The sequence below is a fragment of the Alosa pseudoharengus genome, unplaced genomic scaffold (genome assembly GCF_046254945.1).
Source record: "Alosa pseudoharengus isolate Yale_2024_CS ecotype anadromous, Long Island Sound unplaced genomic scaffold, YU_APseudo_1.1 YU_APseudo_1.1_scf_1, whole genome shotgun sequence".
Classification (NCBI taxonomy): Eukaryota; Metazoa; Chordata; class Actinopteri; order Clupeiformes; family Clupeidae; genus Alosa; species Alosa pseudoharengus.
Window position 1 is genome coordinate 50499374 of NW_027468564.1, and position 15000 is coordinate 50514373.

Consider the following 15000-nt stretch of genomic DNA (forward strand, 5'->3'; position numbering starts at 1 on the left):
CAGACAGACATTGACTGATAGACAGAAATGGACTGAAAGACAGGAAATGAAATAGGTTTAAAGACATTTGATAGAAAGGAAACAAGATGGTTCATAGCCATATATATACTTTCATTCTCTCTCACTCTCTGGGCCCTATTACGACAGTCTAAAGCGAATGGTCACTAGTCAAAAGCTTATTCAAATATAGTAGAATGTCCAGTCCACATTGGGAGAGTTTTTGTTATCAAACGTCGGGCGGATGGCGCAACAAGGCATTCCTAGGTTTCTTAATCAGTCTTGGGTGTGTTTGGGGTGTAACATCATTTAAACCAATGAGAATAACATCTGTCATTCCCTTTAACAGCGTGAAGCGCGACGTCAAAGAATGCATCGGTATTTTGACAGTCAGCGGCGCATTTGAAGGAGGCTGCTTGTGACCGTATGGAACAGTCATTCCACTAAACCATGCTTTACTAAAACCTAGCATAGCCTTCACGCATTTGCACTCGTCTATTATTTGAACTCATTGGCAAAGTGATACTAACTTCGTTGTGGTGTCAGTCAAAGACAAAACAGTTTTACACAGTAAGTTACTTTCACTATTGACTGACAATGGGTTACCATCGAAAACACAGGCTGGAAAAAGCAACACTTACCCTAATATTGTTCAAATGACTGAATAAAACAACATTTATCCTGCAGAGGAGTTGCTTATATCTCGTGACAGTGCGTCTTCATCTGTGCTCCATATGTGTCTCTGGCCTCTCCCCTAATCACTTTTAACCGTCATTACCAATTTGCAAATGATGGTGAATAACTACTCATCGTGAGATGAAATTCGTAATATCTTTATTCTAATTATGTTTCCCATTGTAATCGTGTAATTTGTAATGTTTTGCATGGACGTGCGCTGGCGCGCATTCATGGATGATAGAAGGATGGTGCGTTGTGCACCCGCCCATATGACGATGCATTGTGTTCTTAAAATAACATATAGCCTAAACAACTCGCCATAGACTTCTGACCAGGTTTCTCTTGGTCAGTGGCGTAATGCGTTTTAGGTAGTGTACGATAGCGATTTTTAGACAATGCTTTAGACCACTCCCTAGGTTGTTAATTACCACACCCCTGGGCACATTGTTTAAAAAATAGACGTGCAAAATAATAAAATAAACTTTGCGCCGGGTGGAAAACGAGTTTTACGCCATGCGCCAGGGTGCAAAATAGGAGCCTCTCTCTCTCTCTCTCTCTCAATTCAATTTAATTCAATTAGATTCAATTTAGTCAATTAGAGTTTGTAAAGTGAAGATAAGCTCCGATGTTCTATGAATTAGTAAGATTTGTCTTTTGTTTAAGACAGCATGCCTAACAAGGAAGTGATTCATGATGCTACAGAAAACCTTCCCCAGATTACTGCTTGCACGGATGCCTCTATAATTATTTGGGTCACTCAAGGTCTCTCTTTCTCTCTCTCTCTCTCTCTCTCTCTCTCTCTCTCTCTCTCTCTCTCTCTCTCTCTCTCTCTCTCTCGCTCTCTCACTCACTCTATCTCTTTCTCTCTCGAAACACACACACACACACATTCAAATTCAAAGGTGCTTTATATACATGATTGATGGGTACAGTGTTGCCAAAGCTAGCAAATGATACAGTAGTATCACAAAAGAAAGAAAATAGAAATACAGCAATGTGGGTATAAACATGTGAACTCAAAATAAACAGTAGTATAAATAATACTAGGATGATAGGTAGGGGTGGGTGTATGTATTTGTGTGTGTTTGTGTGTGTGTGTGTGTGTGTGTGTGTGTGTGTGTGTGTGTGTGTGTGTGTGTGTGTGTGTGTGTATGTGTGCGCGCGCACGCAAGCCCACATGCATATGTGTGTCTGTTAATCAAAGACCCTCAGGTTGTGGCATTTTAAGACATATTGTGCTGGCAGCAGAGGGATCTTCACCAAGAAGTATGGCCATTTTATCATTGTCTTCAATGACTTCAAAATTTGGTATTTTGGAAGTCTTAAAATGTCATATTTTCCACAGTGAAGAAGACAGTGTTCCTCTGTCTCAACCTTCTCTGCCTGACAGTGACCACATTTTCTTTGTTCTCTTGGCAGCCAGGTTTTTTTCTGTGTCTGCCTGTTTCCACTGCTAGGTTCAGGTCACTGAGCCTGGTCAGGATTTGACTCTGCTTCATATCTCGGACAGATGAGATATTCAGCCAATTCACATTCCCTTTTTAGGGTCAGATAGGGATTCATTCTACTTTGGTTGGTCATTTGGTTTGTCCAGTGCTCGAAATATTCTTCTTTTGCTTGATTCATTTTGTTGACTCTTAATTGATGTTTAGGAAAGCAGAGCTGGACTGAGCTTGATGCTTATTAGTTGTTATTGAGTTTAGTTAACTTTAACACACAAAACACACACAAACACACTTGCTCAAATATCGTTCTTATTTTGATGTTTTGTGTTTCTGCGGCAGCCGGAGGAGCTGACCAACATCCTGGAGATCTGTAACATCGTCTTCACCAGCATGTTCGCCCTGGAGATGGTCCTCAAGCTGACGGCCTTCGGCTTCTTCAACTACCTGCGCAACCCCTACAACATCTTCGACGGCATCATCGTCATCATCAGGTGTGTGGAGTGGTCAGTCTGACCTGGAGGGCCGAGCGAGCATCATGAAAAGCACTCCCAGACAAATGAGTTGGACTCCTCGGGGTGTCTTTCGCTGGCGCTGCTATTTATGTTTCCCCTCTTTTCTCTTCTCTTCTCTTTTTTCCTCTCACAGTCTCACTCACCCACTTGCTCTCCCTCAGTTCTGTTCATTCCAGTTCACAGAAGAGTTTTATTTACTTATTTGATTTGATTTATTTATTTGAAGGATAACCCCTTGAGATGCAACATTTTGTTTTCGAGGGGCTCCTGTAAAAGACAACGACAGTACAGAACAAACAAACAAACAAACATGCACACACACACACACACACACACACACACTCACACACTCACTCACACACTCACACACACACACACACACACACAATAGCTCTCCTTCACCCCATCAACCCCACCGCATCCCCAAGTTGTCAATATTTAGTTTACAGTATACAATACAACAAGAGAAAACCAAAAGATATAAAAAAGAGACTATTGTGACTATGATCAGTGATATTCTATATATACTTGCGACAGTTTTGTGAAAGTATATGAAAAGACTGTTGTTCTGTGTCTAAGAGATAAGAAGGGAGAACAAAATATTCCCTTTCTCTCTCTCAACTGTCCTCCCTTTATCTGTCTGTGCCATATGTCTTCCTTTTTTCCCCTCTTCCCCTCTTCCCCTCTTCCCCTCTTTCCCTCTCTTCCTCGTTGTTGTCATAGCCACGCGCTTCATGCGCTCCATTTGTTCAATTCCAGTTAGTCTGGCATAGCTGTTGTCACTAGATGGCTATGGTCTGCCAGTTAGTCTGGCATAGCTGTTGTCACTAGATGGCTATGGTCTGCCAGTTAGTCTGGCATAGCTGTTGTCACTAGATGGCTATGGTCTGCCAGTTAGTCTGGCATAGCTGTTGTCACTAGATGGCTATGGTCTGCCAGAAGCTGACTCTATCTCTCACGCTCTCTTTCTTTTTTCCCTGTCTGCCTCTGTGCAGCGTGTGTGAGATCATCGGGCAGTCGGACGGGGGTCTGTCGGTTCTGCGCACGTTCCGTCTGCTGCGGGTTCTAAAGCTGGTGCGCTTCATGCCGGCTCTGCGGCGTCAGCTGGTGGTGCTGATGAAGACCATGGACAACGTGGCCACCTTCTGCATGCTCCTCATGCTCTTCATCTTCATCTTCAGGTGTGTGTGTGTGTGTGTGTGTATAATTATTTGTGTGTGTGTGTGTGTGTGTATAATTATTTGTTTGTGTGTGTGTGTGTGTGTGTGTGTGTGTGTGTGTGTGTGTGTGTGTGTGTGTGTGTGTGTGTGTGTGTGTGTGTGTGTGTGTGTGTGTGTGTGTGTGTGTGTGTGTGTGTCATCACTGCATGTGTTTTTCTGTCTGTGTGACAGACCACAATCCCTTGGGGAGCATCAGCATTATTTACTCTAAATTAAACAGGGATGTGATCGATCTCATACTCTCTCTCTCTCTCTCCCTTCCTCTCTCCCTCCCTGTCTTTTTCTCTTTCTCTCTCCCTCACTCTCTCACTTTCTCTCTGTCTGTAATGGTATCCAATCACTGAGGGCTCTCCAATGACATTAGCATTCAAAACCTATTTTGCTAGTTTATTAATGCCATTTCAACTGACGGCGCAAAAGAGAGAGATAGAGAGAGAGAAGTAATGAAAGATAGCAATGCATTTTTTCGCTCTTCGTCCTCGGAGCAGACAGTTTGGCTATCTCCGTTTATTTCTGCTAAGCTGCTAAGATGATGACAGGGTAGGATGCTGATTTATGTTGCTTATTTCTTAGAATGGGCTCAAGGAATATTTGTTGTAGTGTCTTCAGTGAAAAAGTAATTTTAGTTCAGTAACAAATTCATTTTTACCAAACCAACTGAAAGTGTACAATATGTGTATATGTGTGTGTGTATGCTGTCTTACCTTCATGGTACAGTGTACATTGTGTGTCTAATACTGTGTCTTTCAATCATATTTTACTACTGGTGGTAAATGTTTGTGTTTTGTTTTTATTCTCTTCATATCCGTAGTATTCTGGGGATGCACATCTTTGGTTGTAAGTTCAGTTTGAAGACGGAAGCGGGTGACACAGTCCCTGACAGGAAGAACTTTGACTCCTTACTGTGGGCCATCGTCACAGTCTTTCAGGTGAGAGAGCCCTGTGCTGTCAAACGTGGGATATTCTCAACAAATATGAAAAGAAGAATCATTGAGTATTGCATGCATTTACTTTTCTCAATAGACCAATGGGGTTATTTCTGTTGCATGTATTATGTATTATACACAACACAGGGCTTCATTTGGGCTAGAGCTTGCCGGATCATGCTCCTTGACCTCCCAAATGTGGACCGGCACCTGATTGGTTGGATCCACCACCTCTTTCACTATAAAAAAAAAAAACTGTCAATATTTTCATTTTGTGAGATGTTGTTTTGTCTAATAATGATCTGTCACTCTATTACTCATTGACATTTTGTTGTAAATGGCTTGTTGGCCGATGTTGGCATTTTAAAAGAGAGAGGGGGAGAGATCAGCCGCTCAGGTCACACAGTGTACGCAAGGTCACAGGAGCTAAAATTGCAGTGATTTAGACTCGGCAACAGTTTTTGGAAAAGTGAACAAAAGGTATTTTTTGATTGGGCCTCAGGGGTCATGCTTTTTTGTCAAAAATATTAATCTACGTTTTTCTATTGCTCTGAATAAATTTGCGGTTGTGCATTTGTCTACTGCCACGGTGTCACGTTAGATTAGACTAGGCCCATCTATTTTTGCTTTTGTTTTAAAAAGGCAATAAAAGCATGTGGCATTTTTTACTCGCCCCTTCCTGCCGGAGCAGTACTGCCTTAGTGCTCCGGGACCGTGTGTGTGTGTGTGACAATGCATTTATAATATATACGTTTTGCAAATGTCCCTTATGGTGTGTGTGTGTGTGTGTGTGTGTGTGTGTGTCTATTTTGTGTAGATCCTGACCCAGGAGGACTGGAACGTGGTGCTGTACAACGGCATGGCCTCCACCTCCCCCTTGGCTGCACTCTACTTTGTGGCGCTCATGACCTTTGGGAACTACATCCTGTTCAACCTGCTCATCGCCATCCTGGTGGAGGGCTTCCAGGCAGAGGTCAGAGGAAGGAGAGCACCTCAGAGAGTGACCATTACGCCCAAATTCTCCCCCAGTCACCATCATTTTCTCCACTTTTCTTACCTCAGAGAGTCGAGGAAAACAATGTAGAGAGGCCATTTCCCTCAGAATCTAGAAACTAGAGAGCAAAGTCCTCCTAGTCACGAGATATATATTTTTTCTTTGCTTAGTAACTAGGAAGCCATTTTTCTCACCTCAGGAAGCTAAAATATATTTAAGTCAAAATACTCTTATGTTCTCCCCCGTTTGGCTAATTCAGAAATATCTTGATTAAAATGACTTTCATCAAGCCTGGCATGAGTTTATTGGATTAAATTGACAGAGAGAGAGAGAGGTGGGAGGAATCATGTTGGTCTTTGCTTTTTTCTAATCTATTATTATCTCTTTTTTTGTCCTGTTCTGTCGCTCTCTCTCTCTCTCTCTCTCTCTCTCTCTGGCTTGTAATTAGGGGGATGCAAACCGCTCCTACTCCGATGACGACAGGTCCTCCTCTAACTTTGACGAGAGCGAGAAGCACAAAGACTCCCTCCAGCTGTCTGGTATGGCCATGAAGTTATTCTATAGCGCACAACCTATATGATGGCTGATGCTTTTCATTGCTTATAGAAAAGCACTTCCAGGTTGAATTTATGTGTTTTTTGGCATACTGAAGAATGAAGAAATATTATCCAAATGTCAATAGAAGGGCTTGATTTCTTTTCACTGGCATATGTGTTTGAGCAACAGTGTGGAATAAGATGGAAGAATAGTACTTGCTTTAGTAAATATAATGGTGGATGATGACTTCTTAGAGAGACTGTTTTCAGCTGTTTTCAGCTGAGTGAGTATGTTTGCGTTGCTTTTTCCCTTCCAGCCATCACTCTGAGAGATTTGTACAGAATGTTCTGGGTCTCTCTCTCTCTCTTTCTCTCTCCCTCTTTCTCTCTCTCCCTCTCTTTCTCCCTCTCCCTCTTTCTGTCTCTCCCTCTCTCACTCTCTCGACAGCTTCACCTCCCACCACCTTCCTCCTCCTTATCCTCCCGTGTGCGTCCCCTTAGTGGTCTCTCCTCAGATGAACCAAAGGGGAGGCCGTGCCTTCCTTTACATCTATCTCTCTTTCTCTCTCTCTCTGTTTCTCCCTCTCTTCCTCTCTCTCTCTCTCTCTCTCTCTATCTCGCTCACTCACTGTGGCTGCCTGTAACCCTGGAGACCCAGGCAGACTCATGTTCTCTGTGGTACACGAGTGGGGAGATTGGAGAGAGGAGGGGTGTGTGTGTGTGTGTGTGTGTGTGTGTGGGGGGGGGGGGGTGGTCTATGATGTATAAATCATTCTCCATCTGCGGCCTCTCATACAAGCTGCAGTGGCAGAAGCAACTGTGGTGAGAATATTGTGCTGTAGAAAGAACTAGATAAAGCAAACCATAGCGAAGAGTGTGTGTGTGTGTCTGTGTGTGTGTGTGTGTGTGTGTGTGTGTGTGTGTGTGTATGTGTGTGTGTGTGTGTGTGTGTGTGTGTGTGTGTGATTGTGTGTCTGTGTCTGTGTGTCTGTGTGTGTGTGTGTGTGTGTGTGTGTGTGTGTGCAGGCGTTTGAGGGAGTGTGTGTGTGTGTGTGTGTGTGTGTGTGTGTGTGTGTGTGTGTGTGCAGGCGTTTGAGGGAGTGTGATTGTGTGTGTGTGTGTGTGTGTGCAGGCGTTTGAGGGAGTGTGTAATACCCCCAGAGACCTCCACTGCACGCGTGGGCACCTCTCCTCGCCAGTGTGACAATTTTTTTTTTTTTTTTGCAATTGTCCGCCTCCTGACCTTCTCGCAAAAACAAACGCCACGTCCGAGGGATCTCTCAGGTCAGCTCTGGACTACCGGACAGACTCTCGCACACCTTCATTATTTAGCCGCGCGGCTGCAGCCCGGGGTCTCTGATTCACACACACACACGCACACGCACGCACACACGCACACGCACACACACACACACACACGCACACACACACACACACACACACATGCACACACACACACACACACACACACACACACACACACACAAACACTCTGCTCTCCACTAAGGTGAGCTGAAGGCTGGACTCCCCCCTCTGTACACTAGGCACGATGAAAGTGTCATACGAGCTCCATGGATGTGACTATGTGTCGCTCTGATGCAAACCAGATCTGACCGGCCTTCACACAGCCACACGTTGGGCCACCAGTGGTGTCACTTCCAATCGGCTGACACACACAGGTGTGCATGTGTTGGTAGCAGAGACGTCGTGGGAAAAACAGCCGCACAAGATCAATGTTAGAATAGCAAAGGCCACTGTTGAAATGTGCAGACGGCTGCTGAAGACGTGTGTACTGTAGTCACAGCCTGTTAAACTGCAGAGCCAGAGAGGAGATGAAGTTCCATTTGTCTTAAGGGAAAAACGGCTTAATGTTTTATTCAAATGCTATGCTTATACACCCTTTGTGAGTGTTTTGTGTCAGCTCTCTGAATCTGCGAATCAACAAAAGAACTCAGTGAAAAACTAAGACGTACTTTTTAGCTGGCGTAATACATGGCTGGAATAGAAACTGTAGTTCGGGCAGAAAACCTCTCAGGGCATGTTGGTTAGCTTGATTTGTGTAAATGACATGGTGTTGGTTGTGGCAGCATAGATCTGCTTTAACCGCAGCTGTTCAATGCAGCCATAAACATCATTGCCTGAATGCAAACGACCAGGATGAAGATAAAACGTGCCCAAAACCCATCTGTGAAAACAAACCTTCCTTATCTCAGGCAGATCTAGACAGGTGGTGTCAGGGAAGTAGGGTGGGAGAATGGCAAAAGCACAGCTGCTGCTTGAAATCTACAGTAAAGCCGCATTCAGACACGAGGCCATTTGCTTGTCGCCAATGAATTGTAGCCGCTGAAGTTGAAAAAAGTTTGTTGCACAGCATTTTGAGTTGCCAATGGTTACCTTGTCTCCAATTACTGAACACATTGCATTCATATTCCATGGCCTCTCCCTAGTGCATCACTGCTAGTCCCTTCCAGTCTCAGTATGGCTTGAGCTGCAAGTACAAATTCCAGTGTAAGGCGGGGATCACATTGGCCAGCGGCAAGCGGCAGCAGCGAGCGTAATGCAGCGCTCAGACCATAATAAGTTCTACCTCGTTCCTATGGTAACACAAGCTGTTTGCCTAAACTGACAATTGAATAAGCTCGTGTTGCACTTTGATAGTTGAACCAAGTTCAACGTTCAGCTTGTTCTACGCTAGCACTGCCACCGTTACGCTGCCGAACCATAGAGAGCTATAGGAAACCTGCCGCTTGCTGCTGGTCAGTGTGATCCACGCCTAAGCCATCAGTTTCCTGACTGAACTAACGCTATATGATTGATGTGATTTCAACCCTCTTCTGTGCTGGTCCAAGTGAGTGACCACCGCTGCCCTCTCTCTGTGTCCAGACCCCAAAATCTGCACCCTGACCCCCAACGGGCACCTGGAGATGGGCCCACTGTCGGTGGCGGCGCGGGGCGTGTTCGCGGCCGAGAGGATGAGCTTCGCTCTGGGCTCCCGCAAGAGCAGCGTCATCAGCCTGGGCAAGTCCAGCCTGGAACAGCGCTCCCTCTCCCTGGTGAGTCAAGCTCACACATAATACTGCATTTGTTGTTGTCGTCGTTGTTGTTGTTGTCATTGTCCTTGTTGTCATTGTCGTCTTCATATCTTTGTCCATGAGAGGTGCTGTAATAGAAGAAAGGGATTATGAGAGAATTGTGAGAGGGCAGAGGAAGGGTATGAAACAGAATATGTGTGTCCATCCTCTGGACCATGTCCCATTCTCACACCAGTCTTGGCTGAACGCTCCTGCTTTCTGATCTGGGCAGAAATGACATTCAGGGCTGACCGTGAGCTGGACCGGTCGGCCGGTTGTTTTGTTGTTTTGCGGTGGTTGTGTGTGTCGTCGTGTCAAAGGGAGTCATGCCTCAGGTGGTGGATTGGATCCGCCCGAGCGTCCTTCATCTTTCCCCTCCGGTCTTCTGTCTGCCCCTGGCCTGTGAGTCGGTGTGTTAGTTCTGCAGCAGAAACTCAATCTGAGGGAAGGTCAAGTTGAAAAGAGAGTCTGAATTTTACTGACACGTTCAAAGGGGAGCGTCTCACTGACAGGTGGATATGAAGGATGCCGAACAGTGAGGTTACACCAGTAACAACAGACTAGCTCTGGCACAGTGAGGTTACACCAGTAACAACAGACTAGCTCTGGCACAGTGAGGTTACACCAGTAACAACAGACTAGGTCTGGCACAGTGAGGTTACACCAGTAACAACAGACTAGGTCTGGCACGATGAGGTTACACCAGTAACAACAGACTAGATCTGGCACGATGAGGTTACACCAGTAACAACAGACTAGATCTGGCACGGTTAAAGGGAATATATGGAACTAATCAGCGGCACCTGTGAGTCTCAGCAGAGGGAAAAATATTTTTTTAAAAGATGGAAAAAGAAACAACAGCAACAAAAACTGGGAAGGAGAACGGAATAGAAGCGTTGTCCATTCCTATTGGGAAATTATGTAAGGGATAATGGACGACACGGTGGTCTGTTCACAGAAGTTAATGCACGGTCGAGGTTGTAAAACGCCCCGACGCGAAGCGGAGTTGAACAGACCACCGTGGAGTCCATTATCCCGCTTATTCCACTATTGCCACTTGCGTTGTGTTCATTTCCTGTTACAATGTAAACGTTTTAATCGCTAAAACTTGTCTTGTTTGTAGAACTACTTTCTTCCGACACATATCAACTAATTTCTCAACTTGCAGCACAAACTGCCGTTACTAGTTCTAAATGGATGGTTGCTACGGCCAAAGGCCAGTCGTTAGTTCTATCTCTCCCGTTGTCAAGCGGGTGTATCCCAAGATTCTGATTAACTTTAGCTTTGAAACATCGCTATTTTACCTAGCCTGCTGTCATCAATCTAGCTAAAAGCCACCTCCGTCATATGCTACAATGTTGCTATGTTCTGAACGTCTGCATTTTACAGCTCGGATGCAACGTGACAGTTAATTTAAACTTCACAACGAGTTCGGCGAATTAATATACAAGTGTGATACGGCCAAAAAAATGGATCTACTTATAGTCCTCCCACAAACAAATTAATAAAACATTTGAGATGATGATTTGGTGTAATCAGACTGCATTCTGACAAGTAGTGGCGTGGATGCAGAGCGGTTTATCTAAGAAAAGGACAGGGATGGATTTGTTCGTTTTTTGGGGGTTGGGGTTGCATATATATATTTGTTTTTGCGAAGCTCACACCATAAATAAAGTGAAAAAATGGCAGTGTGCCAAAGCAAGCTGTGGCTTTTGGGTTGTCTTGGCAACCTGTGTTAATTGAAGCAGCCACATAGGAAACTGAGAGAGCGTGTGCGCGTGAGAGAGTGAGAGAGTGAGGGAGCGAGAGAGTGAGGGAGCGAGAGAGAGAGAGAGAGAGAGAGAGAGGGAGAGGGAGAGAGAGGGAGAGAGAGAGAAAGCACGGGGGTTTAAATATAGTTTCCTGACGCATCAACCTCCTGGGCCACGTGAGGCTGTGTGCTTCCGTAGGAGGGAGGCAGCAGAAGCAGAAGCCTGTTTCTTCAAAAGCCCGAGACGAGGAAACAAAACAAGCAAACGACATAAGGGTTTACCCACAATACCACAAGCCTCTCACCAGCACCAGTACCAGAACAAGAGAAAGTTAAATGTTGTGACTAAGCCAACTGTCACACTCTACCCCCCCCCCCCCCCCTCCCCACCCCAACCCAACCTGGTGTGCTGATTGCAACCGAATCATTTGATGGATCCCATCTGTACAAACACCTTTTTCTCCGATAAGAGGATTGAGCTGCTCCTCGTTCCAGTTACTTTAATCCACCTGGTGTGGTTGCGCAGGTGAGGGCGCAAGTGGCGTAAGGGATGAGGTCAGATCAGGTGAGGTGCTCTGACGGGCAGCCCTGCTTCACACGAGGCAGCAGCTTTTTTAGTTTCTGATCTGGCAACTTCACATGGAAAGGGTTAAACCAAGACGAACAAGGGGTTTCTATGGAAACTGTTTTTTTTACTCGCTTCAGTGCTAAATATGTGTGATTGTCGTCAGGCACCTCAGACAATATAGCAGCGGCTTTGCAATTATCTCCCGGAGACATGTTAACCTCCAGCACACGTGTTTCTCACCGGCGTCCACCTCCATATGGACATGCCGGTGTGAAAACTTGTCCAACTTCCTCTCTCTTTTTCTCTCTTTCCTTCTCCTCCCCCTCTCCTGTCTCCTTATATTCTTTCTCTTCACCTCCTCCTCCTCGTTTCCCCTCATAATTCCCTTTCTCTGTCACCCTTACATCCTCTTTATCTCCTCCTCCTTTCTTTCCCTCATTACCTCTCTATTTCTCCCTCTCTCTCTTCCTCTCTCTCTCTGACAGCGGCACAGTCGGCGCAGTTCCGTGTACCACCACTGGGGGCGCCCTCCTCCCCCCGCCCACCCCCAGTCCCTCCTGACGCGGCGCAGCAGCTGGAACAGCCTGGGCCGGCAGGCGCGTGGGGGCAGCCTCCGCGTGCGCGGCTCCTCGTCCGCGCGCCTCTACTCCGCCGGCAGCGCCGAGCACGAGTCCCTCCTGGGGGCCCCCCACCACCACCACCACCACCACCACCCGCCGCCACCTCCGCACCACCCGCTCCGCCCGCTCCACCCGGCCCAGCACCACCAGAGCCACCCAGGCCACGGGGGCCACGCGCCTCCCCCGCCTCCTCCGCTGCTCTGGTCCGCACGCCGCTGCCCGCACCGCCGCGACCGTCGCGCCCTCTCCCTGGAGCTGCCCGAGCTCCTGCAGGTCCCGGCGTGCGGCGGCGGCGGCGGCGGCTGTGGCGCACCCCTCGTCCCCCTCGGCCCCCAGCAGCAGACCCAGACGCAGATCCACCCGCTGCTGGCCCTCAAGAAGAGCTCCTCGGGGGAGAGGGCGGCGGGCGGCGAGCACCAGGACTGCAACGGGAAGGCCCCCGCCGGGCCCCAGGCCCCGCTCTTGGGGGAGGTGTTCCCGCAGGTCAACTGCCGCAAGGACAAGGGCGAGCTGGAGGAGGATTCGGACTATGTGAGTGGGAACAGAGCGCGCTCAGTAGCATGACCACAGTCAGATTTAGTGTCATACAATACTTGTATTTCCTGAATGCTTCACAGTGATATGACCATCATAACTGAAAGAGAGGCGGTCAGTGATGGTCTGTATATAATGGTTCAGATGCAAAAGCCTCTAAATGCCACCTACGTCAAAAATGAGATAAAGATGGTGAGTGGATGCTCTCCACACATAGTATACGTTAATCAAATCATTTAACTTCAAAACCCACTAAATACCACTCTCTTCCTGGTCTGAAATATCGATTTGTAGGCAAAAACCTATAGGAGCCTGATTTTAAATGCTCATTTAAAAGAAAAGTGGTCAGACGGATTTAGAGGGTTTTGTCATTCTCTTCATATTTATCAGTTGTCATTGTGCAGTGGAGCTTTTAAGAATGCACTTCGGGTCATTAAAAAATGACAAACATTCATTTAGGTAGCAAGTTGGAAGAGAGAAGATGGGTAATACCATAAAATTGTCTTGGGTAGACCAGTCACCCATTAGATCAAATTTCACATTAGAGACCATAGATTGTTTTACAGTGCTAATTAATATATGAATACATTAATATGTTAAATGCAGGATGAGATAGCACTCATGAGCACAGTGGCGGTAGAGCAAATGAGTGAGGTAGAAAGGCCGTGTGGACACTTACAGTACCCTTCACATCACTCATGCTATCGCTAAAGGCCGAGCCTTCTGGGGCATATGTTAAGGTTCTCACAATACCCCTGCTCTTCACTTCTGGGGCATATGTTAAGGCTCTCACAATACCCCTGCTCTTCACTTCACTTGACAGCCTGTCTTCCACTTTAGGCCATGGGAAGAAACGAGAAATGTATTTAAACAAAAAACTTTTTTTTTTCCACTCTTGTGACTGTATTCAGTAATATACTGTGATAAAAAAAAAAAACAGTAGGCAATGGGAGAGAATAAAAAGCTTAAAACAAATATTGGCTCAGACATTCTGGGGAGAATATTACTGAAGCCCAGAATGTCGTCCTATCAGTCTTCAGTAGGGAATCCTCATTAATCCCTCTTCCAGATGAGTATCAGTGTGTGAGCAACACAATCCCGCAAGTAATTGAAGTTCATTCAGAGTTTAAATCATGAGTCTGCAGGCACATAGTTATGTTGTTTTCAGTTGAGATTAGTTTGTGTCCTTATTACCTTTATTAAATATTTTATATGATATAATCCAAGATAATGTTTGGGGACATGTTACAGGTTGTTGAATTGTCAACCACTATATGAAGTTGGCGGAGGAAACTCTTTGCCTCCGCCTTGTCTATTAATTCTGTATATTGGGACACCTCAGCTGCCGTTATCCCTTATATATCACCCATAGAGAAGACATACTCGTTTCTGATTGGCTGGAAGGGTGGCTATTCAACAATTTTAAGAACACTGAAACTATAGAACATTCGCGTAGAATTCTAGAAGGAGCCAGGAAAATTTTCTGGGGAACGGCATTGTCTCCGCAACAGGTTTATTCTGGAATTAATGGAGTTCTTAGACTGCGCTTTGTCCATTAATTCCATATATATCGGGAAACCTCGGTGGCCGTTATCCCTTACTTGTTGTGTGTGTGTGTGTGTGTGTGTGTGTGTGTTTGCAGACGCTGTGTTTCCGTGTCCAGAAGATGATCGAGGTGTACCGGCCTGACTGGTGTGAGACGCGCGAGGACTGGTCTGTCTACCTCTTCTCCCCACAGAACAAGTAAGACCCCCCAGTCTCCCCCCTTCCTCCATACCCTGCACAACTCTAATCTCAGAGGACACAACTCCCCCATCTCATTTCTCAGCCAATTGAGATGTTTAAGAGCCATTCAGAGAAGGTCACCTTTGCAAGCCAGGGAAGCCATTATGGCGGTGCCCTGGAACATGCATGGGTAATACTCTCCACTCAGCCCTCCAGTGCAGGGGCGGGCTAGCGGCTTATTCCTTGGAACTGTCAATTACATGGTAGATGACGAGGCCGGCATGGTGATCGCAGAATAGCTTCCTCCACAGTGACCGGTGGGTGGAAATGTCATGATGCCCCGTCACAAATATACCAGCAGAGCAGACCATTGCAGAAGCCTTTTGTTAAACAGGACATTGTCTACAGTGTATTCCTTTGCATG

At 46.2% G+C, this 15000-nt stretch overlaps 1 protein-coding gene across 1 annotated transcript in view; it reads left to right on the forward strand.

The window, feature by feature from the left end:
• LOC143119387 (voltage-dependent T-type calcium channel subunit alpha-1I-like) overlaps positions 1-15000 on the forward strand; it is an 86521-nt gene that overhangs the window by 16637 nt on the left and 54884 nt on the right. Inside the window, exons 4-13 of the mRNA XM_076280858.1 lie at positions 2460-2611; positions 3628-3813; positions 4664-4781; positions 5596-5751; positions 6221-6311; positions 9192-9361; positions 12183-12467; positions 12543-12635; positions 12699-12848; positions 14494-14594. Coding sequence (XP_076136973.1) covers positions 2460-2611; positions 3628-3813; positions 4664-4781; positions 5596-5751; positions 6221-6311; positions 9192-9361; positions 12183-12467; positions 12543-12635; positions 12699-12848; positions 14494-14594 — 1502 coding nt within the window. The remainder of the gene's footprint in view (positions 1-2459; positions 2612-3627; positions 3814-4663; positions 4782-5595; positions 5752-6220; positions 6312-9191; positions 9362-12182; positions 12468-12542; positions 12636-12698; positions 12849-14493; positions 14595-15000) is intronic.